The 23,125-nt window shown below is 53.2% G+C and overlaps 6 protein-coding genes across 6 annotated transcripts; 3 read left to right on the top strand and 3 right to left on the bottom strand.

The window, feature by feature from the left end:
* Window positions 1–891: 891 nt before the first annotated feature.
* On the top strand, window positions 892–1,770 carry NCS57_00234900 (uncharacterized protein; the record flags this gene model as incomplete). Its single annotated transcript, XM_053052381.1, has 1 exon — window positions 892–1,770. The coding sequence occupies exon 1, from the start codon at window positions 1,081–1,083 to the stop codon at window positions 1,768–1,770; it is 690 nt and encodes a 229-aa protein (XP_052917627.1). The 5' UTR covers window positions 892–1,080.
* Window positions 1,771–2,465: 695 nt separating this feature from the next.
* On the bottom strand, window positions 2,466–3,413 carry NCS57_00234800 (uncharacterized protein; the record flags this gene model as incomplete). The annotated part of the gene is made up of 1 exon (XM_053052380.1): window positions 2,466–3,413. The coding sequence occupies one exon, from the start codon at window positions 3,411–3,413 to the stop codon at window positions 2,466–2,468; it is 948 nt and encodes a 315-aa protein (XP_052917626.1).
* A 1,930-nt stretch (window positions 3,414–5,343) lies between these two features.
* NCS57_00234700 (uncharacterized protein) lies at window positions 5,344–9,594 on the bottom strand (the record flags this gene model as incomplete). The annotated part of the gene is made up of 1 exon (XM_053052379.1): window positions 5,344–9,594. One exon carries the CDS (start codon window positions 9,592–9,594, stop codon window positions 5,344–5,346), a length of 4,251 nt encoding a protein of 1,416 aa, XP_052917625.1.
* A 4,189-nt stretch (window positions 9,595–13,783) lies between these two features.
* Window positions 13,784–16,475, top strand: NCS57_00234600 (uncharacterized protein; the record flags this gene model as incomplete). Its single annotated transcript, XM_053052378.1, has 5 exons — window positions 13,784–13,907; window positions 13,955–14,050; window positions 14,098–14,765; window positions 14,832–15,891; window positions 15,940–16,475. 5 exons carry the CDS (start codon window positions 13,784–13,786, stop codon window positions 16,473–16,475), a joined length of 2,484 nt encoding a protein of 827 aa, XP_052917624.1.
* A 2,650-nt stretch (window positions 16,476–19,125) lies between these two features.
* NCS57_00234500 (Protein HGH1-like protein) lies at window positions 19,126–20,441 on the bottom strand (the record flags this gene model as incomplete). The annotated part of the gene is made up of 4 exons (XM_053052377.1): window positions 20,385–20,441; window positions 20,178–20,327; window positions 20,008–20,121; window positions 19,126–19,947 (listed from the first exon to the last, which is right to left on the bottom strand). The coding sequence occupies exons 1-4, from the start codon at window positions 20,403–20,405 to the stop codon at window positions 19,126–19,128; spliced, it is 1,107 nt and encodes a 368-aa protein (XP_052917623.1). The 5' UTR covers window positions 20,406–20,441.
* Window positions 20,442–21,282: 841 nt separating this feature from the next.
* NCS57_00234400 (uncharacterized protein) lies at window positions 21,283–22,832 on the top strand (the record flags this gene model as incomplete). Its single annotated transcript, XM_053052376.1, has 2 exons — window positions 21,283–21,914; window positions 21,965–22,832. The coding sequence occupies exons 1-2, from the start codon at window positions 21,325–21,327 to the stop codon at window positions 22,830–22,832; spliced, it is 1,458 nt and encodes a 485-aa protein (XP_052917622.1). The 5' UTR covers window positions 21,283–21,324.
* Window positions 22,833–23,125: the final 293 nt, after the last annotated feature.

Raw genomic sequence — 23,125 nt, 5'->3', positions numbered from 1 at the left:
AGTCTTCATCTCGTACCTGCATACTCCTCGCATAAGGGCTGAAGGCAACAACCAATGCAGTAGAAAAAGGCTTTGTTTAGGGTAGACACAACACGAGTCGAAACGGCTTTTGCTGATTATTATTCCAAGACATGTCGAAGAGAAGAAAAAAAGCCCTGTTTCCTTCAAGGGAGAAGAAATTTTGACCTGTCTCAGCCAACCACCTTCTCCGTCCAGCTTCGAGATCATCACCCGATGCTGAAAATAATCTCTCTCTTTCTTTCCGCCTTGGCGATAGGCTGTTGGCCAAGTTTCAAGCCATTTGTTGTGCGTTGTTGCTGCAGGCGTTCAATAATTGCGACAGTTTGTCATTACGCCATCAGGAACAAGAGACATGGGTTACGCAACACCACCTTGACAGTTTTTTTTCCTTCTCGTTCCAGCTTTTGTCAAAAGGTGGTTGGAGAAAAAAGGGAGAAAGCTGTATCCCTCAAAAGATTTCGGTCAAATACAATTCGGGTCTCGGCTCACGTCCAGACCTAGAGATGATACTCGGAGGAATGTTTTTGTTGTTGTGCTTTTTGCCGGTAAAGACCTCCTCGACAGTGTAGACTCTTTCTCTTTCACCTGCCAATGTCTCACTGTTTGCCCTCCCTTGAGTTGGTGGCCTCATCTCCCCTCCCTTGCGTACTGGAATGATACGCTGACCATCGTGATACCGCTTGTTTACCATTCTTTGGTGACGGGATTGGCTGCGAGACTTTGTCTCAGCCCTCAGGGGGAGGAGGGAGAAAGGGAGGGCCAAGGAGCATTTCCTCTCTGTTAGGGACATGCCGAGGTGAGTCCTCCGATTAGAGATAAAAGAGGCCATCGTCGACGTCCAGAAACCGAATCTTCTTTCCTCACCACTCTCATCATCTCAAGCATCATTCGTCCTTTGAGCCTCTTCGGTTTCAATCCCACACTCGTTCAAACAAACGTTCTCGCCCAAGTCACTCGCTTTTGACCAGCTACCCTCATTCCTTGCAAAGCATCTTGCCTTTCGTACCTCTTTCGAAACAACCCCTTTTTTCAAAGAAACCAACCAACAAAACCTTCAAAATGTACGCCCAGAACGCCGTCGTCCTTGCCCTCGCTGGCCTTGCCGCTGCCCAGACCACCACCACTCCCGGTCCCGTCCCTGTTCCTACCGGCTCTTCCAACGGTACCATCACCGTCACCAAGGTGTATGACGTCTACACCACCTACTGCCCCGGCCCCACCAGCTTCGTCTTTGGCGGCAAGGACTACGTCGTCACTGAGCCTTGCACTCTGACCATCACCGACTGCCCCTGCACCGTCGTCGAGACTCACGCTCCTACCTGGATCCCTCAGCCTCCTCCCGTCGTTCCCGGCTGCCCCGGTGGTGACCACTGCGTCGAGCACCCCAAGAACCCCGGCTACCCCGGCGTTCCCCAGAAGCCCGGAAAGCCTGTTCCTGGCCACCCCCACGCTCCTGGATGTGAGGGCGATGAGTGCGAGTACCCCGAGAAGCCTGGCAAGCCCGTCACCCCTGAGCAGCCCGGAAAGCCCGTCACTCCTGAGCAGCCTGGAAAGCCCGTCACTCCTGAGCAGTCTGGAAAGCCTGTTGTCCCCGAGCAGCCTGGAAAGTCCGTCACTCCTGAGCAGCCTGTCAAGTCTGAAGCTCCTACTTGTGAGGGTGATGACTGCGCTCCCGTCATTGTCAACGGTGCCGGTGCCATCCAGATCAGCCTCGGTCTCGCTGCCGTCTTCGGTCTCTTTGCTCTGTAAGCTCTTCAACTCAAGACAAGCACCATTGAGCTGCAAGAGCGTGAAGCAGCTGTTCAGATGGCACGAGAAAAGCATTTTGCCTGTGCGCCTCTGATTGCATCTGACGATCAAACACGCCACGATTCATCACGAGCGCGCAACGACACTTTATTCTTCGATTCTTTTTTCTTCTTCGTCCTCCTAGAGGAGTAATGATCACTTGGTAGTTTTTTGTGGGATTTTCTGCACTCGCATTTAGACCGTGAAGGAGAGGGGAGCTTCTTTTCGCCGGCCTCTCTTCTCAGCTTGGGAAGAGGGAGGGAGGAAGAGAGACCATCTATTCCGGGGGTTTGGGAGTTGTTGATCTCCTGAGTTGGCTCTCTTTCCTGGTCTTGTTATCAGGCAAGGGGGTGATGCAAGGGAGAAGGGGGTTTCTCTGTTTTGGTTTCTTGGTAGAAGGGGGGGAAAGGGGAGATTCGGAAGGCATTTGCATTGCTAGGAGATGATTTGTATCGTTCTTGTAGATACGCAAGGTACCTGACGCAATTTTATCATTATGCCCTTAAAAAGATGCCTCGAGGTTCCATACATTGTTGGCGTGAACTGCTCATAACTCATCCTCGTGGCCGCCTATTCTTGGTTTCTTGGTCTGAAAAGCACATCGACTCCAACCCAAACGCCAATTCCCACCCAAAAAGCTCTTCAACGGGTCGTGATCATGATTTTTCGTATTGTTGATAGGGGTAGCCCTGTTTAGTGTCGTCCAACTCGGAATGCCTCTGGTCTTGTGGTGGATAAGCATTTTGTGTAAACAACCTGAAATGATCTTGAGAGTTGCTGTTACTATTGCTGTGATACGCAGTGTTGGGGTAACCAAGCCCTGGCTGATCTGATCCTATCCCTAGAGGTTGCACCACCGGGGGGCTTAGAGTACCATTCCGCTGTTGATAATAATCCCCCACGCTCGAAGAGCGCGAGTGGCTTTCATAGGCCAGGTTCGAGCCCATCACATGCTGCCCAGGGCCGACGCCTGGAGGGAGGAGAGGACCCAGCGGTGCCATTTCTGAGGACTCAGATCCCGTGGGGGTTGGCGACTGGAGGCTCCCAGGAGAGTTGGTCCTCACGCTCTGGGTGGACTGGTTGACCGATACCATGTGAGCCTTCGCGGCAAGCTTGTCGACCAGTGATCCATGAGACTTCTTGAGCGTCTTCTTGACAAACCCTGCCATGAGCATGTTGCACCGCAGGTCGACATCTTCACGGAGGTAGAGTCCTGTCATGGGTGCGCCGAGGCCTAACTCAACGGGTTGCGGTGGCTCTCCTGGCATGGAGCCGCCAATAGACCACCGATCACGGATGTCGAGCCCCATGGGTGCGTAGCAATGAGTCTGAAGGCCTTCGGGGAGGTCATAGAAGGCGCAGGTGTACGAGACCTGACCAGAAACAACACCGCCTGGGAGGTAGTCGATGCGGTCGGTGAGGGAGTACCAGACACACCGCTGCTCTTCAGCCGAAGCGTGCGGCGGAGGGGGGATTGGATGACGCTCCTTGATGAGAGGGTTGAGGTCTATCATCTCGAGGTGGTCATGGAGGAAGTCGATAACGACCTGGCGGGTGATGCTCGAGGGCAAGGGTGTGATCGTGGTGAATGTATGCCGTGTCATCTTTGGTGGTGATGCTGATGATGATGAGGGGGTGAGACTTTGGCGTGAAGCGTGACGAGCAGGAGGCACCGTTGATCAAACGGACGCGTCAACCTGTCGAATGACAAGAAGGGACGAGTACTGAGGAACGAGACAAGCGCGGCAGGGAGCGAGACGGTATATGAAACAGAGGCCGTGTCGTGTCGTGTCGTGTCGTGCAAGTTGGCAGTCTCTTTGTTATTGTGCAAGCTGAGTTCCATGCATGATGACAGAGGCTTCCAAAGCAAGCCTAGGTTTCCTCTCGTAATGTGAGACCCTCCCTAGTCGCATCAAGTCGCAAGGTAAGCCACAGTCGTACCGAAGAGCTCGGGAGTTGGCCACTAGCTCCATGGCTTGGCCCAAGTGGGCAATTCATCGTCACCGCGCTTCCCAGACGACGCCATCCTTGGGGTCATCTCCCGTGGAGTAGCGAGGACCGAATCGGATGGGACTTGGATATCCAATGCCGGGATAGACGAGGACAACCTCGCTCTTTCGGCCTTAGGCAAGGCATAATGGCCATCGTTGATCAAGAGGGTGAGATTTTAGTCTTGGTTGACCGTGAGGATGAGGAGTGAAACGCGGCAACTAAATCGCCGCGGGAGGAAGCCAGGCCGCGCCTTCCATCCCTGGCAAGTTGCGGCTGTGTGCGCCGGAGGTCGCGGTCTCGCGTCTACGCTTACTAGCCCCGGAACCAACACTTGCCGCGCGGGCCTCGGGAGCCGCCTCATCCGGCAGGGAACCACTCAGTGTAACGAAACACCGAAACGGCAAAAACACCTCTCACTCCTCTGAGGCTTTGATTTTAATGATCATAAAGTTATGATTAAATAATACTAGTATTCTAGAAAATCATCATAAAATGAGATAATATCCTTAAAGTAGGATAAGTCTGTCCTTGATTAGTACTTATAGTAAGTAGAGAGAAAAAAAAATCAGGCTCTGGCTAATAAAGACATTGACTTCGGTACTTAAAAAGCTGTTGGTCTTATCTATCTATAATGAGTTTGGTTGGAGTAGTATCCAAGGTCTAGCGTGAGGGGGGAAAGAAGTGTAGTTATGTCCGGTGAGGGTGTGTTTTATGTCATGGGAAAGCCGACATCCTAGCCTACCCACCTATCTATTGATGTTTGTTTGTAGTCGAGTTTTTCGACCTGATTGATTCCAGTAATGTCTTTGGCCCCGGTCCAGTTCGGCTAGTCCGTTGCGGTCATCAGCATTGTCGACTTGGACTTGGTAATGGTGTCGAAGATGCAAGTAATTCTTATTCGGGTCTGTCCGGAGATCGACTTGCTGCCTTGTCAAGGATCCATCGGTTGTCAGAGTCCGTCGGGCTTCCCGTCTTTCCTACGTCCGCGACCTTGTCCGTCGTTGGCTTTCGTTTATCCGTCGACCTTCGTTTGCCCGTCGACGCTCGTGCTGCCTTCGCAGGCAGAGTCAACGACACACATTCACAAGCAGTCAGAGAAGGCCAAGTTGCAAAATCAGCTCGCCAAAGCGGCGGAAGCACAAAATACCATTTTAGCTTTATATAACGCAACAGGCTCGCCCATCCATGCCATGACATCCATCTCATGTCTGATTATATCCCGGTCCCTTCTGACCATCCCATCACAATCAAAACAAGCCTCCCCCTCCCAGTCTTTTCAAGCTTCCCGGCTTTCCATCTTCTGCCCTCCCGCGTGCAAAGGAGTGTCAGGGTATCATTCAAAAGTTTCCCTCTATGTGTATCAACAATGCGCCTGAAATGAGTGTCGTGGTCATGCCAAATGTCCAAATATGCTAAATGCGCCCAGGTCGTTGTATATGCAAAAATGAGTGTCCGTGAATCGTAAATATAAACATGTCGTCATCCAATAGACATTAGTTTAAGGAGTGTCATGAATAGTTGGAAAAAGGGGTTCGTCGAAAATTAAATGAAGAGGACCGCCGCCATTGAGAGAAGAGCGACGACAGATGCCAAGCTGGCAGAGATGCGAGAGGCCGCTCCTTCAACTGTGGCAGGTGTGGTAGTCGCTCCGACAAGAGCCGAAGTGCGCGTCTCAAGGTGTGACTGACGCTCTGAGGTCTCGGTAGCCTTGCCTCCAGGAGCTGAGGCGCCTGTCTCGGCGCCTGTCTCGGCACCCTCTGTCTCAGTGGCCTTGCCTCCAAGGGCAGAAGCATCAGTGCCAGCAGCCTCAGTCTCGGTAGCCTTGCCACCCTCGGCTGAAGCGTCTGTGGCAGTCGCCTCAGTCTCAGTAGCCTTGCCTCCAAGAGCAGAAGCGTCGGTCTCAACGGCCTCAGTCTCGGTAGCCTCTGTGCCGAGAGCCTCGACAGAACCGCTTGGCCGAGCAGCCGTTGTCACAGTAGCGGTGGTCTCCGGAGACTCAGACTCAGACTCACGAGCATCAGACTCGCGGGCCTCCGAGTTGCTAGACCCGCCGGTTGCTGTCTCTTCAGCTCCGTCAGTCGCTGAGGTCTCCTCAGCTGCTTCATCATCGTCCGTCGCAGTGGGCTCTTCAGTAGCTTCAGCAGCAACCGAAGACTCATCCTCGGACGCTGCCGTAACACTGGCCTGCGAGTCCTCTGTTGTCGTTACCGCGTCAGCCGCGACCGAGCCTGTGGGTTCGTCTTCCTCTTGCTGAGTCGAAGTAGGCTCAGACTCTTCAGATGCCTGGCTGGTTGGCTCGGAATCCTCTTCGGCAGAAGTAGGACTGGGCTCTTCTGTGGCCTCTGCAGTTGGGTCGACGATCTCTGTGGTTGCCTCATCCTCGTTCTCAGCTGAAGTGGGCGCAGCAGTCTCCTCAGGCCCCTCCGTCGTAGCTGGTGCAGTTGGATCGATAATCTCAGTGGTTGGCTCAAGATCTTCCTCGGTCGTGGTCAGGGCCTCGAATCCGCCCGTGCTGGCCTCGACTTGCCCGGATGTCTCGACATCAGGCTTGCCAGTGACCTGAGACTCGGGGCCGGAGTCGGTTGTGGCAGGCTTGGTGTCCTCACCCTCACAGTAGTTGATGAATTGTCCAAACTTGGGCTCGACATAGGACTGGAGGCCGGTCTTAGCATCGCCCTCGTTTTCAGTGATACAGTCTGTGCAGGCCGCGTAGCTGCCCATGAAAGAAGATCCCTTGGCGCAGAGCTTGTCAGACTTTCCAACAGAGAGAGCGATCTTGTAAGCACCATCACAGTCATCGAAACAGACGGCAGGGGCGACATCTCGCTTGCTGAACATGTGCATTCCACGGCGCTGGTGGGCGCTGGGGATGTAGTCGTAGGCTTCAGCGACGGAGGTTGTGGTGGTCGTGGTGGTAGGCTTGGGCCAGTCGCTCAAGGTCGTCTGGGAAGCCCAGTTACCGGTGGTGATGGTTGTGACTGTACCATTGATAACCTTCTCCTCGACAACCTTCTTGAAGATGTCGTATGAAAGACCGAAGGCCTCGGGGTTCAGGTTGAAGTATCCCTCAGACGGAGCGTAGTACGAGGTCTCGTTCTTGCGCCATCTGATCTTCTTGAACTTGGGAGCTGGGATACAGTACTTGGGCTCACACAGGTAGTCGTCCTCAGGTGGCTCAGACCAGAAGTTGCATGACTTGGGCTTGGGAGGGCTGCAGACGTAGCCAGGCTTGCAGCCAAAGGTGCGGTCCGAATCGATGGCCAGGGGCTCGGAGTTGCCTGTAGGCTTGGGGCACAGAGTGATGCTGAAGACGGACGAGACAGTGACCGTGGTAGGAGGAGGGTTCACGGTCTGCGCAACAACCAAGGTGGTGGTGTAAACTTGTGTTGGGCCAGGGACCACAGACACAATTGTCTCGCCATCCTTGGTAATTGTGACGGTCTCCGCAGGCAGCTGCTCAGTGACGACCGAGACGACGGTTCTTCCAGGAAGGGTGGTGATCTGACCAGGCTGGGTAACAACCACAGTTTGGACAATAGTCTCTCCAGGGAGAGTCGTGACTTGGCCATCTCGGGTCACCGTCTGGGCCTCCCTTGTGACAGTGGTGACAATCGTTTCGCGTGGTCCGGGAACCTGCTGCGTAACAACTGACACGACGGTGCTTCCAGGAAGAGTTGTGACCTGGCCAGGCTGAGTGACAACCACAGTTTCTCCGGGAAGAGTTGTGACTTGGCCATCTCGGGTTACTGTCTGAGCCTCCCTTGTGACGGTTGTGACCTCGCCATCGAGCGTGACGGTTCTGCCTGGTTCAGTCACAACGATGGTTTCCTCTTCGGTCACGACAATGGTCTCTCCTGCTTGAGTCACAGTCCTTCCCTCTTCGGTAATAACCACCGTCTCGCCATCTTCGGTGATAACAACTGTCTCACCCTCGGTTACGACAACCGTCTCAGGGGGCTTGGTCTCGGTGAGTGTCACAGTTCGTCCCTCAGTCACGACAACAGTTTCTGGGGTGCCAGTCTCGGTGAGAGTGACGGTATGGCCCTCAGTAACGGTGGTGATCTCACCATCGTCGGTGATCGTTACAGTGTGGCCTTCCGTGATAGTCCTATCCTGAGTGATAGTAGTACCGTCAGTGATGGTCACAGTATGGCCCTCAGTAACGGTAACGATCTCGCCGTCGTCAGTAACAGTGACGGTTTGGCCTTCCGTGATGGTCCTATCCTGAGTGATAGTAGTACCATCAGTGATGGTCACAGTATGGCCCTCAGTAACGGTAATAATCTCGCCGTCGTTAGTGACTGTGACTGTCTGGCCTTCCGTGATAGTTCGGTCCTGGGTGATGGTGGTGCCGTCGGTAATAGTCACAGTCTGGCCCTGAGTCACGGTAACGATCTCGCTGTCGGTGATGGTTATGGTGTGGCCCTCGGTAACTGTCTCGATAACCTTGTCGGTCACCGTCTCAACAATCTTGTCGGTCACTGTCTCTGTAACCTTGTCGGTAACCCTGTCGGTCACCGTCACCGTCTTCGGGGGCTTTGAGGGGGGAGGATAGCACTTCGTTATGGTCACTGTCGGCTTAGGGGGGCAACCGTAGCACTTGGTTACAGTAACTGTCTGCTTGGGTGGTTGCCCATAGCACTTTGTGATGTAGACGGTTGTAGGCGGCTCCCTGCTGCAAGTTCCGGTCTCACTGGTGATTGTCGTCTCAGTCGAGGTAGTTGGTGGCTCGGTCGAGCTGGTTGGTGGCTCAGTTGAGCTGGTCGGGGGCTCAGTCGAGCTGGTCGGGGGCTCAGTCGAGCTGGTCGGGGGCTCAGTCGAGCTGGTCGGGGGCTCAGTCGAGCTGGTCGGGGGCTCAGTCGAGCTGGTTGGTGGCTCAGTTGAGCTGGTCGGGGGCTCAGTCGAGCTGGTCGGGGGCTCAGTCGAGCTGGTCGGGGGCTCAGTCGGAGTGGTTGGTGGTTCAGTCGAACTAGTAGTCGGCTCGGTGGAACTAGTAGTTGGCTCAGTGCAGCTAGTAGATGAAGACTCAGTTGAACTAGTAGTTGGCGGCACGTAAGTAGAACTAGTAGTCGGGGGGACGTAAGTCGAGCTAGTAGTTGGTGGAACATAGGTAGAACTAGTGGTCGGCGGCACGTAGGTAGAGCTAGTTGTCGGCGGTACATAGGTTGAGCTGGTGGTCGGGGGGACATAAGTCGAGCTAGTAGTTGGTGGAACATAGGTAGAGCTGGTGGTCGGAGGAACATAAGTCGAACTAGTAGTCGGCGGCACGTAGGTTGAGCTGGTCGTGGGGGGGACATAGACAGAGGTGGTAGTCGGAGGCACATAGATAGTACTGCTCGTGGTTGGTGGGCCAGGAGGCGGGTAACCCGTGTAGGTCTTTGTGCAACCGCAGTGCTTATCAAAGACCTTGTAAGAGGGAAGCTTCTCGGCTGGTGAGGTTGATGAGGGCTCCTCCGGTTGCTCCTCCACAGATGTCGTCGTCGACTCATCTTGAGATCCTGAAGGCACCTCGACCGTGTCATAGTCGTTTGGGGTGGATGAGGGCTCATCATCCGGAATAGAAGTCGGCACTAGAGTTGTGGTAGGCACCGGTACGTTGTCATAGCCGGGACCATACTCGTAGCTGCCCTCGTAGCCCGTGTTGTCGGGGGCTGTTCCTGAACTCTGAGCGTCGTTTACCACAACACTTGAGCTGCCTTCGGGCTGGACAGCCCTGCGATGCAGGTTGTCTTTGTTGGCTGGGAGCCTGACAGCTGCAGCGCCCATGGCGCTGAGCATCAGCAAGAAACGCATGGCGGCGAGCGAGTGAACGGCAGCCCCAATAGCGAGCGTGTGTGATGAAAGAACGAGAGTCGGGACCCAAGTTTTCTTCCAAGGATGTCAGAGCTGACCACAGAAGGTAGAGAGAAAGGGAATCTCAAGCCGTTCAACACCGACGAATACGATATATATCGGTCGGATCAGGCTGAGTGAGGTTGGACCAGGGGCTGAGCAAGTCCACGTACCAAGTGCCGGCGATGCAGCTGATTGGCACCACTTGCATCGATATCCGCAATTGGTGTTAATCTCCTCTCTTGTCAGCCACTCCGGCGTGTGTTGTTGACACGGCAGGGAAGCGGGTGAGGAGGCAACCGGGCTGCGGCTCGATGCTGTGGATGTCCTTCTGGGGCAGGGCCGGTCCCAATGTGGTGTTGAAGATCGACGTAATCAAACAGCGCAAGCAGCCAAGTGTAAGCTCAAATTAAAGAGCTCCCAAGATGGACATGGGCAGGACCTGAACGAGATGACTGGGACAAAGAGCCAGGGACATGACAAAAGGTCCATTGACCAGACAGACGTGAGGGCAGCATGGAGCTAAATGGAGTCTCCATGCCTTGCGGGTACCTTGCCCGAGATTGCTCGCCTTGGGCCTTGCCATGGTAGGTAGCATGAGCAACAATGCATTTAGAGCACATCGCACATGCAGTGAGCATGGCCCCGGAGGGCAAGGATCTGAACGGGGCACGTACGATTTGCCCAGCGGTCAGGGCCAGGACCAGCAGGCACCACGGCTTCAAAAGGCGGTCCACTTGGACAAGGACCTTGTTCCGGGGCCTTGACACTGGGCTGGAGCGGGCAAGAGAGTTCAAGGCTCGGCAAACAAGACAAAGCCAAGGGCCGACAAATGGCGGAGAAGTGACGATATCACATCACAACCCTTGAGAGCTGCTGACGACGCGGCAAATCCATGACCGTTGGAGCCCACCAACGAGGCCCCCCAGCAGGCCAGCTCTCTTGGCGGGGCTGGATGTATGTTGCGATCTGACAGACGCAATTGCTGCTTAGGGAACCGGCAAAGCGAGCTCAGTCTAGAAGCTCCGCGTGGACGAGTCGGGCGTAGACGGTGACATTGCTAAGGCAGAGGTTTGCGAGTCAAAAATAGGTAATCTGGTGTCGTCCAGCATGGTGCCATTGATGTTGTGGCTCGAACACGGCAGAGATAGGATGGATGGGCGATGTGAAGGTTTGGACAGAGCTCGTGTTGAAGACGCAAACCTGGAAGCCACGACGAGCTGTGGGAAAGGCATAGGCTGTCAGCGACTCAAAGATGCTTCAGAGGCGCCGGCTTGACGATGCGCCGGCACGCGGGCTGTGATGGACGGGACGTGGTGATGGTGGTGGAGGCGACCATAGAGCATGGGAGAAAAAGACTGGAATAAGTGGGTCCCACCATCACCACCATGCTCTGTTTTAAGTCCCCCACTTCTATATCTAAACAGGGTCTAAAGAGCCTAAAGGTCTTCTAAAGACTATTCGTACACCGTAAGATGATCGTACTATCATGTTTCTACTCTTAAGAGTCAGCATCGTACTCGAGTCTCTGCAACAGCATCACAACAGCATCACAACAGCTCAGACTTGCATTTCTTTCGGTGACTCGAGAGGTGAGTGAGGTTCAGCAGTTCGCGGTAGGCTCCCACCATCTCGGACTAGCGTCGTTCAACGGGGCGGGCGGGCAGGCGCCACAACCTGTCGGTCAGGGCCTCCTCGGCTCTGATTGGCCACAGCTCGAGGTCCCTGGTCCAATCCAGGGCGGAATTTTTACTGCGGCCCAGCCCTGTGGAAGCGGAGACCGCAACATGGCTCCTCACGAGGAAGGTAAGCTTCCTCGGACTCCATCTTTGCTGACTCTGCTCCACTGAACCTGAGATGAAACCCACTGTAGCCTGGGAGCCGGGCCTGATGGGAATTGGGATGTGAATGTGGATGTCGGTTCGGTTCAGTTGGATGCAACAGTCATGGGAACGGGTTGCCTACCCGACCTCCTGGCTCTGGCTAGGGCTCGGATCAAATATTGCCCAGCGCATGTCTATTCATCCTTCCTCGGGTTTCGATATTCTTTGTTCCCCACGAAGAAGGCTACCAATTCATGGTCAATTCAAGTCCTCTTTCTGCCCTCCCTCCCTTGCCTTCGTGTAACCTCCTTTCATGGCACGACCTCGGTCTTATGCGCGACTTTTGCTCGCCCATTCACTGCGGGGGCCTCGATGAGTTGCGTCCGAAGTGCAGCGGAGAGAGGCGACAGGAGGCTGCCAGCTCACCCTCCTTCTACTGACCCCTGTATCGCAGAATGAAGCCCGATTCGACCAGTGCTCGCAAAGGGTGTGTGGTGTTGGGGGCTGAAACGCGGCGGCGCATTGTTCTCCAGCCATCCGGGCTAGCAGGCTCGGACTCAGAGCACGCGGTCCAAGAGAGACAGCCCTTACCTAAACTTGACTACATTTTGCCCTGACCTTAGGATAGAATATACAATTAATTGCCGGGTTAATCCATCATAATACTCAAGCTCTCATAATATGACGATAAAATCTCCCGATATTACTTACCTAACGCAGTCATAAGTCTCTCAGCCTTTCTAGGTAGCACAGCGCGACAGCTTATTCAGGACAGGGATGGTGAGATCGCCCATGGATGTCAACCCGCCCAGGCCAAGAACAGCCAAGACAGCCTTGTTGTTTATCCATCGTGAGTGGGACTTTTGCATGTTTGCTCCGTTTTCTGCAATTTCTCCAAGCGATCCAAAGTGCAGCAGCCCAAGCTGACCCGACCGGCCGGCCATGTCCGTGGCGACGGTGATGGTCGTCGTCATCTCTGTCTCTTTGCGTGGTGATGCTTACTTGCTTGCTGTCGGCCAACATCTGTCTGTGTTTGTGTACCTGCCTACCCTCACTGGAACCAACAACTTGGCTAGCAGCTCAAGATCTATCTATTCCCGATCGATACGAGGCACGCCATCAATCTCAGCTCCAGATCGCCGCCATCACAAGTTCGACAGCCACAATCTATTGTCGGCTTGTCAACTCAGAGCCTGCTGCCATTCGACTTCCACTTGCCGAGCGCCCCCTCCCACCCTTGACTGTCACCGTTGGCTGTCAGCACGAGGGACCCGCTCGCAGGCTTCTCCTTTGAGAGCAGAATGCTGCCATGTGTGCGAACGGTATTATCTTGCGCCCTCGTGGGACCCTGAGCACAGAGGCTGAGGTCAGCACTCTTTTAGATATGCCCACATGGCACCACCGAGAGAAATTATTTCCCTCTCGCCACGACACGACAGCTTTGCACGCGCTTGCACTTGAACCCGCCCACTGGTGGGATATCCCATCAGCCTCCGTCCAGCCCAGTTGGGGCTGAGTCAATGCATGGATCTGGCTGATCCCAACCCCGTCTCCTCTCTCGAGGCTCTCCCGTCCCACCCCAGAGATGGATGCCCTGCCTCAAGTCGTGCCCCCAGTGTGGATGGCCAATGGCTGGTCATGATGCACCCTCGCAACAACCTTCCCCAAAATGGTGCCCCCCCGATGCATGCATGGAGGGCAAAGGTGGCATGGGCTAGAATGCCTGCTGGGCCAGCCTGGTCTCTGTGCACCTCCCTGGGCCTGGCCAGGTGTGCCACGAGGGTGCTCTTTGCGAACCTGGGCATAACAGAAGCTCTGCTCAGCCCTATGTTTCCCATTCTTTCCGATCTCAACCCGTTACAGTGGCGAATGCCCTACCGCTGGGTCCTTTGATCGATTCTTACCTCCCCTTTGGGTCCTCTGCACAACAGTTTTCCTCAGACCTTCCCCAGTCGCTTGCATTGAGGTTCCATCTTACTCTGGTGAACTGACTCTGGTACTACTCACTCGCCTTCACCGACGAGCTCACGCCTACCCCGAAACCAAGCCGCTTTAGCCCTTGATTCTCGACCGGCCCAGGACTGCCTTTGTTCTTTAGGGGTCTAACTTACCTTCCCGAAGCAGCCTTGCCATCTATCGGTGTCGGGTTTCCCGGCGGATACCCGGTCGCCCTCCGCATCCCCAGTTGAGCGTTGGGAGGCGGACACTTGGGGACCAGACCCATGGGTCAAGGACAAGCCATGGTCCACTAGATTTCCCTGCAGTTAATTTCTCTCGAACGCCTGCACTGAACGACAGCATCCGAAACTGCTCTGAACGCAGTCACGATGCCTAGATACGGTGCGACCTGGGCGTTGCTGGCTCTGGCCGTGTGCCCTGCCGTCGCCCAGTTTTCAAGCTGGGAGGATAAGCAAATAGGCACCTCGATATGTGTCTGGATGCAACCAAGAGGTAAGCAAGGCTCGTCATTGTATCGAGTCGTTCTAATGTGTAAATAGCTGCCATCATTCGGGACATGATCTATCTTGATGGCGGTAACATCTACTGGACACCGCACATGAGCGATGGCACACTGGGAGGTGCTATTGACAATGGTAAGTTTGTTCATGTATCTTCATCGCGCCAAGTCTAATGTCTAAAGGAAACAATGCCGGCATCGTTCTCAACTACAACTTGAGCACTCCGTTCGATAAGGATACCAATGTCACCGGCATCCTCGTCAACAAGGCCATGTCCAAGGCCCGTGGAGGCTCAGGAAACAGTAATGGGGCCGCACCCAACTTCCTCGACGGCGGCCTGCTCTACAACGATGCTCAGTTCTACCTTTACGGAGGCGACCTTCTGAGGAACGATGAAGTTTACGATCCTCCTGATGCGGACGAGGTCCTGACTTATCAGGCTTACGCATATGGCCCGGACAAGCCTCTGTGGGATCGCGGCTTCTCTGATCGCAAACTTGGCGACAAGGTCACTCGATACATTGCTTATGGAGGAGCTGCCAATGCGCCGTCGGAGAACCTGGCTTGGTATTTCTCGGGGTTGAGATCTCCGTCGAGGGGACCTTTCTTTACCAACGATGCGACTGCCAAGGCCACCAATGTCTCCAACACCCTCATCACCCTCGACATGGCGGAGCAACTTGATGAGAAATGGACCAACACGACTCTTCCCCCCAGTGTCAAAGGGCGTGCCAATCCCGAGGTTGTGTGGGTTCCTGTGGGTAAGAAGGGTATTCTCGTCGTCCTCGGCGGCGTTGTGTATCCCGAATGGGCCGGTCGTGCTCGCAAGTCAGCAAATGAGGAAGCCAGTGTAAGTAATCAGCGTATCCTACCCCTTGCCATTATATGTAGACTGACACTGGATGCCTGTCTCTAGGAGAAAGAAAGCCCCGTCTTCATGGAGGAAATCGATATCTACGACATTGATGGCAAAAAGTGGTACAAGCAGGAAACCAAAGACGGCCCAGGCGCCCTCACACGAGGCTGTGCTGTGGTCGCTCCAGCTTCAGATCGCTCGAGCTTCAACATCTATTGGTACGGGGGTTACGATGGTCTCCATCCGATGGAGCCCTTTAACGATGCCGTCTGGGCACTTTCCATCCCTTCCTTCACCTGGACCCAGATTAACAAGGGAACCAACCTGCATGCTCGTGCAGGACACAAGTGCTTCATGCCATACCCTGACCAGATGATGGTTTTTGGCGGCTACACGTCCCAGTCTGGCGTTGCCCTGACCTGTCTTGACAAAGGACCAGTCTTGAACTTCAATCTTACCAGCGGAGAGTGGTTGGAATCGTACGACCCGGCCGACTTCAGTGATTATGGTGTCCATGAGGCGATCCAGTCCAAGATTGGAGGTGACGCTGAGGGTGGTGCAACCGCAACCGCTCCAGCAGATGGCTGGGCTACTTCGGCTCTTGGAAAGGTTTTCGATACAGAATACGACATGAAGAAGATCAAGACCTACTGGCCATACGGGAAGGCGTCCGCAACGGGGCGGCCTACTGTTCCCAGCGACGGTACTGATGGTGACGACGACGACGACAAGAGCGGTGGTGGCGGCGGCGGTCTCCCCAAGTGGGTGGCACCCGTCTTGGGTGTTGTTCTTGGACTCATGTTCGTCACTGGCGCTCTCGTCGTCTTCTGTATCTGGCGTCGCCGTGGAATCTTTAAGAATCGCTCCAGCGACTATGGCACCGAAGATCCAGGGTCACGTATCAGATCATGGATTAGGGGCACAGGCCAGGAGAAGGCGGCTACCGTCACAACCTCCGATGATATTCCCACTAGCCCGGAGATGGAGGAGGCGACGACAGCTAGGGCTGTTGGCGTTGGCTCAACTCCGTCAAATGCTGATACACCTGCTTCTCCTACTTCTCCCCGTTCACCTGGCTCTCCTCTTGAGATGCCAGACACACAAATCCACGAGATGCCTGGTAAGTCGAAACCTTGATGTGCATGTCAACATACACTGACGATTATAGACACTTCGATGCCACCCGAGCTTCATGATACGGGTCTCTCTCCTCTCGAGGTTATACAGAAGCATTCTCACTTTGCTAAGGGCCGGCAACATTCCAGCCCTTCCTCCAGAACGTACTCGGAACACACAAGCACTTTCTCGCGATCAACAGATCAGCAAGGAGTGTCGAGCCCTGACTCTGCTACGCCTGGCCGCTCTTCCCGGATAACTTCTGACGTATCCGGCGTGTCAGAAGGGGATGCCGCACAGCTCCGAAACCTCGGGGCTACTCCTGTGAGCCCTAGGAGCGCCCACAGCCAGCTGCGGTCCCCATCACCAGTTGGCAACGCGGACTCGGACATTCTTCCTTCGCCAGGTGAGGAGCCGACGCCCATATCACCACCCGGCGATCCAGCACTGGTATCCCCAACACCAGTGTCCCCGCCGACCGTGGGGGAGAGTTCGGGCGGCGACTATCTGTCAGCAAAATCGTCGGCGAGTCCATTGAGGAAGAGCATGTTTGTCGAGAGCGAGGAAGACATGGGTAAGCAGAAGTAGACATCTGCATTTGATAGTATAGTATAGCGGCGTTGGAGTATTGAGGATTGGACATGGTTGGGTGGATATCTGATGAAATAACATGGGTCAATCAGGGCAGGGTGGTGGACATTCATTTCTATGAGCGAAATATCACGAGGGTAATGACTATTTAAGACTGATGGAGGAATAATACTTCTTCTTCTTCCCGTCCGTAAGAGCCAGCAATTTATATACGTCTACTTTTGAGCATCTATGCCCAGGAACGTGAATCACCCTATACCCCAAGTCAGCATCCGTCTCTCGAGTCAGAGTTAGACTTCATTGATTCTTCTCAAGAATGACCTAACTCTTTTCTAAGATGAGACCAAGTCTATTGATGAACAATATCAGAGACTTTTCCGAGACCCCCAACTTCTGTCCTAGGGTACTGATCGTTGTACTGGCCAAACCTTCAAGACGAGAAGCTGCATCCGCTCCTCATGAGCCGCTACAATTTCTCTACTTGAATACAACTACATACTCCTCGACTCTTTCGGCGTTTTGGATCTGGCCATTCAAATGTAGCTCAAAGTGTTATCGTCAAGACGATGGTATAATACAGCAAGGGGTTTGGGAGCTGCCAAGAAGACAGTGTCGTCATGTCCATCAACCCCTGGCGATTTTCGGCTCAATCATCAATCCCTATCCAACACCAAACTTGATACACCGCTTGGAAAACGGTCTGCTGCGATGACCATGCCAAAAAGCATTCGAATGCTCATCCTCACCTACCTTTTCTCAGTTCCCACCTCAAGATACATACCCGATAGGGCATAGAGACTGCACGATCCTGTCATGTTCTCGTACATCCGACCGATATGAGCACCCGTGCAATCCTCGTCATCAAGCTAGTAGTCATAGGTGGGCAATTTATCAATCACTTGCGTCTCCTTTATGCTTTGTTGACTATGCCTTGCAATCGAGACACGCGATTGTCACACTGATGGACGAGGTCTAATTGCAAGTTACAAAACAAGCAACGAATTGCCAGTCGATAAATATCAAGCACGAGATGAAATGGGCTGGTTACAAGTATATCAGTGCTATCCTTTTCGCAGGGCCTGAATCTGATCTTTTTTTTAAGTAATCTATCTTGTTGCTCCCTAGGACCTTCTCGGTCTTTGTTATGTAGTTTGCTAGGCTGTTTGTCTGTGTAGCTTGCCCACGATGCCTGCCTCTGATGCCTTCCTGTAATGCGAGCCAAGATACCTAGCCATGGATCAGGTATAAATACCTGACATAGCCCTGGCTAACACCTTGATCTCTCGCCTTGGCACATCATAGTCATCCCTGCTCAATAGATCAAGTATACTTCGACTGAGAAACCCTACTTATTATCCGCCTATAGAGGAGTGATCACTCTAACTTATATATATATATATATATATATATATACATATATACCTATTTACGGTTCGATCGCTACCTGAGAGCCGAGAAACGGGATGTGGCTCCTTTAAGGCTTTGCCCTCTAATGTACGGCTCTGACCAAGACTGAAAAACTCTAATAAATAGAGCACTCACTCTGTGGTTCAAGAGAACAAAAGACAAAGCTAGGCCTTTGACATTGTAAGCCAGTGGATCATAAAACCCGCACACCACATTCTCTCATTTAGAAGACCACTGGATTCCCATCTAGGTGAAAAAAATCTAGGTTTACGGGGATACCTGTGCTCTCCCCAAGCGCTCGTCTAATGCAATAAAGCGCTCCTCTGGGGTGCTCAAGCCCATGGTGACTACTGATGCCTCTTCTTCCTCTGGGGCCTTCTAAGCTCGCGTTGGCCAGCTACAAGCCTTCCCCTGCAGCAACAGGCAGACTTGCCTCACATAATGCGCAACTTGGTTTTACTTCTCCCATATCCCCAAGCACTGGGCTACCTCGTACGTCAAGGGCAGCCTTCAACCGACATCCACGTCTTCTACCACGGGTCCCTTTGGGAGGATGCTGGCCCTCACAGACCCTCAAACCCCAGCCTAGGACTAGCCGCCCAGGACTCGCAGATAATGGAGGAACCTGACGAACTGATTGTCTTCGTCCTTCCCGAAGTCCAAGCATACGACTACGGGATCTAGGCATACAGGTCATTGTTGTGTTCCTATACATATACACCAGGCCAGACCAGAAAGCCGAGCCTATCACATTGAGAAGAAGGGTTTCTAAGTGCTGGAGGTGCTGATTGAAGTTCTCATCCTTCATCAACCTCACTGGATTCGTTACCACGAAGTCTTCCAGCTCTCCCGATATATACACCCCTTTCGACTCATTTCTATGGCCTGAGTGAAAAGTGGTGTGTTCCCGCCGTCTGCAATACAATTGCTGCAATCAATTATCGAGTGGCTGCAATGAGAGGTTCAGGATCGGATATTTAAGGACTGGGTATGCTTAGGGCTCGAGTGCCCCCAAGTCTTAGATAACCTTGCATAATTCTCATCTATTGTCCAAGGAACTTGTGATTATCCCTTTCAGGTTATGTACTACGACTTTGATACACTTAAAATAGTCAGTATGGCAGGCCCAGCTTCGCCCCTAACGTAGTCTCCCTCAAACAAGGATAAGCAAAATGGTGAGAATAAACGAGATGGAACTTTTTCTGGCTATACACGTGCTTCATTTGTGATTTACACACATTCAAACCTCCACGAGCTGATCATCCTCATCTTCAACTTCTTCTACCCGTCCATTGGTACCCTCAATCAACTTGACATCGTCCTTGCTTTCGTCCTTGCCTTCATCTGCCTCATCACGCGCCAATACCTGCACCAGTCGTTCACATGCCTCCTGGACACCCTCGTCCTCAACGCGTAGGTGTGTTTCCCGAATAACGGGATATACCTTGACACGGCGCATGAGATCACGACCCTCCCGTGTTGTTGTTAGCAGAGTCAGTGTCTCAACGTGAGTCTGGATGTTCTTGTGGTCCGAGTCTCGCTTCTTGTCTGGCGGCAGCAGCTGCAGGTCTGGCAGCATGTCCATACTCTCATCGACGTCGTACTCCTCGTTGCCCATGATCGGGAGTAGAATGTAAGGCAAGATGTCAATCTCATCTTCAGAGAGGAAGGAAGCGTGTGATGATGTCTCAAAGGCGACGTTCTTGATAGTGCTGGCAACGCCCTTGCGCCTGATGTCGGACTTGTGCTCGGTAAAGACCTTGAGCTTGGTGAGGGGGATGACATCGTCGTACTTTTGCGCCTGGAGAAAGTGCTTTCGGATGTCGGAATGCTTGGCAAGGTCTGCAAAGACGTAGGCGAGGTAGTCAAAGTCTGCCTTTTTGTTGTATGAGCCGTCCTGACCCTTGACGAAGAGGTCCATCAGTTGGTTGAGGACAACATCGTCTGAGCCTAGCTCTTCAGGAGCCTGCTGCTTTCTCTTGAGCACGTCCTTGAAGCTATCCCACTTGGCCAGGTTGGCGAGGAGCATGGCCAGGAGATTAGCATTGGGCTCCTCGGGGTTCTATTCGGTGGGTTAGCCAGTGTTTATGTGTGTACAATATTATGAACAATTCATGCGTACCACTATCCGACGGAATACGACATCGAGGAATTTCTCATCTGTTGCTAGGTTCTCAAGAATCTCTTGGTCGCCCGACAAGTTGACCAGAATTGTCACAGCATGCTCAGATATTTTCTGTAACATGTCATTAGCGCAAGTTTCTCTCGAGGTCCCTGACAAGTTTCACTCACGGGATGATCTCGAATCAAGATCTTGAGGTTCTTCACAGGCTGTAGTTGTGAATCCTTGAAGATGTTGGGTTCCGCAGTCGAGTACGGCACCAAATTCTCGACGGCAACTTGGCGAATCTGAGGGTGAGGGTGGGCGATGAAGCCCACGAGCTGCGGGGTCAATAGTTAGTGGGTGGCTACATGAATATTGCGCAAGTAGAAGCATACTTCTTCCAGCTCAGTCGGCATCTTGCTGGTGTCTTGTATATGTGGTTGAAGGAGTTTTTCAACGATGGTGGTGATGATTTTGGAGGGGCAATTTGATAGTGGGGCAGACGCCTGAAGTCATCGCTGCTTCAGTGGGCTGGGCGTCATTGCCGGTGACTCTTTCAGCGGGACCCACAGGGCAAAGAAGTTTCCAAGGGTCTCCAGTGTCATCATGGTGGCGGGGCAGAATTCTCAAAAAGAATTTGGTAGAAATAGCACGATGAGAAGCATAACTATGCCGGGAATTAGAGGGGCAAGAACGTGTATAGGCGAATTTCCCATAAGGTTGAGTGCACTGAATCACAGTAGGCTCTTTTTTTTTCTTTTTCACTTCCTTTCAGTGACGGACCGCTGAGACATAGAACCTACCTAGACAACCTAGCATTTCTAGGTACCCACGTAGTTAGAGATAATTAGAAGCTCATACCTCTCTGGATAATGCAGGAATTAGCCAACACGATTCTAGTATAAGTCTCTTTTCCCATTCAATTGTTCTGTTCGTCTGAGCTCTGAGCTCTGAGCCGGTCGCTTCCACATCCGAAGACACTCTACGCAACGCCTTCAGTCAACGACTCACACAGTCCTTAGTATAAGAGCTAGCCAAGACCAACTAAAGCCCTCTCAACTCGAATTTTTAAAACTCCCAATTTATACACGTCTCCTCTAAGTGAAAGAATGGAAGTGTGGTAATATCAAATCGGAGCCGGGAAACCTATTACCCGAAAAATGATTGGTGCTGGTCGAAGGCGGTGAAGCACCATTTTGAGCTCGTGTAGGCGCTATTCCCAAATTAGAAAGAGGGGTGGTTATCGATAAGGCACAAAATTTTGAAAATCTATTCTGCCTTGATACTCCAAGCCCACATTGTGTGTGTGTGCCATCCAAAGACAAGACGCCCAAAATGCCCAAGGCTACCACTCCCTCCGCCTCGCGGCAGACGCGACGCCATAACCCTCTCGAGGATGACATAACAGCCACCGGCATTCTCAAGAACAAGCCCTCAAAGAGGCGGTCGCATGGCGGCGACAACGAGGAGGAAAACTTTGTCGATGACCGCGCTTCGAGGACCATTCTTCGGATAGGTCGTGAATTGGCCGAGGAGGAGAATGCCGGAAAGGTCGTCTCCAAACCGACTGTGGACACTTTTGGCTACGACTCGCGATTTGACGACGAAGCCGAGGACGAGAACAAGGTCTACGACGATGACGAGGCTTGGGGCGATGATGATGAGGTTGTGGAGGAGATTGAGGTCGACCCGAATGACCTCGACATGTACAAGAAGTTCATGCCGGATGAGGAGGATGATCTGCTTAAGCACGGTTGGGACCGCCAGCCATCGGGAGAGGAGCAGGGCGACAGCATCAACCTTGCGGATCTGATCCTTGAGAAGATTGCTGCCCACGAAGCTGCGCAGGCGAGACGAGAGAATAACCTGGGTCCTCCCGATGACGAATACGAGCTGCCCCCGAAGGTTATTGAGGTCTACACCAAGTAAGTCAAGATTTACAATCGCGACCAGACTCAAAAGCTAATCATTTCAGGGTTGGACAAATCCTCTCTCGATACAAGTCCGGTCCTCTGCCCAAGCCCTTCAAGATCCTCCCAACCATCCCCCATTGGGAGGATATCATTGAGGTGACCAAGCCCGATACTTGGTCCCCCAACGCCTGCTACCAGGCGACGAGGATCTTTGTTTCGAGCAAGCCCCACGTTGTGCAGCGATTCCTCGAGATGGTCATCCTCGACCGTGTTCGTGAGGATATCTATGAGACCAAGAAGCTCAACGTTCACCTCTTCAACTCTCTCAAGAAGGCCCTTTACAAGCCTGCTGCTTTCTTCAAGGGCTTCCTGTTCCCCCTCGTCGGAAGTGGAACTTGCACGCTGCGAGAAGCTCACATCATCTCGGCTGTGCTGGCTAGAATCTCCATACCCGTTCTTCACTCCGCCGCTGCTCTCAAGGGTCTGTGCGATATCGCCGCCCAGGAGGCATCACACGGCACCGAGGGCGGTGGTGCTACCAACATCTTCATCAAGACTCTCCTCGAGAAGAAGTATGCGCTCCCCTACCAGGTCATCGACGCCCTGGTGTTCCACTTCCTGCGCTTCCGAAGCGTCGACCCCGCCTCTGTTCACTCTGGCGATGCTATGGCGGGTCTGGCGACTGAGGGAGATGCCAAGGCCAAACTGCCTGTCATTTGGCACCAGAGTCTGCTCGCCTTTGCGCAGCGCTACAAGGGAGATGTCACAGAAGACCAGCGTGAGGCACTGCTGGACCTGCTCCTGACGCATGGTCACTCAGCCATTGGCCCTGAGGTGAGGAGGGAGTTGCTGGCTGGAAGAGGCCGGGGTGTGCCGCTCGAGCCTCAAGGACCGGCTCTGGATGGCGATGATACCATGGTCATTGATTAAGTCAAGGTCCAACTTTGATCTTAGTGTTCAATGCCCCTTTCCTAATGAGTGAAGACAAACATGGCGTCTGGCGCATCAAAAGGGTTTCGAGCTGGTTCGACTTGAGATAGATTTGACTCTGTAAAAGACGGAGTAGCCCATTTCGATACCAATTTATGTGATTCATTTTCTGGAAAAAACGAGAGTGTATTATTCAGTGAGGTCGATTTGGTCGTGATGATTGAACGGAAGGAGCGAGTTGAAATGGGGGTCCCTTCCATGTTCACCTAGGGAACTCGAGCGCTATCCCAAAG

Source organism: Fusarium keratoplasticum, chromosome 2 (genome assembly GCF_025433545.1).
Source record: "Fusarium keratoplasticum isolate Fu6.1 chromosome 2, whole genome shotgun sequence".
Classification (NCBI taxonomy): domain Eukaryota; kingdom Fungi; phylum Ascomycota; class Sordariomycetes; order Hypocreales; family Nectriaceae; genus Fusarium; species Fusarium keratoplasticum.
Note: the sequence above shows the minus strand (reverse complement) of the source record. Positions and strands in the feature narration are given on the sequence as shown.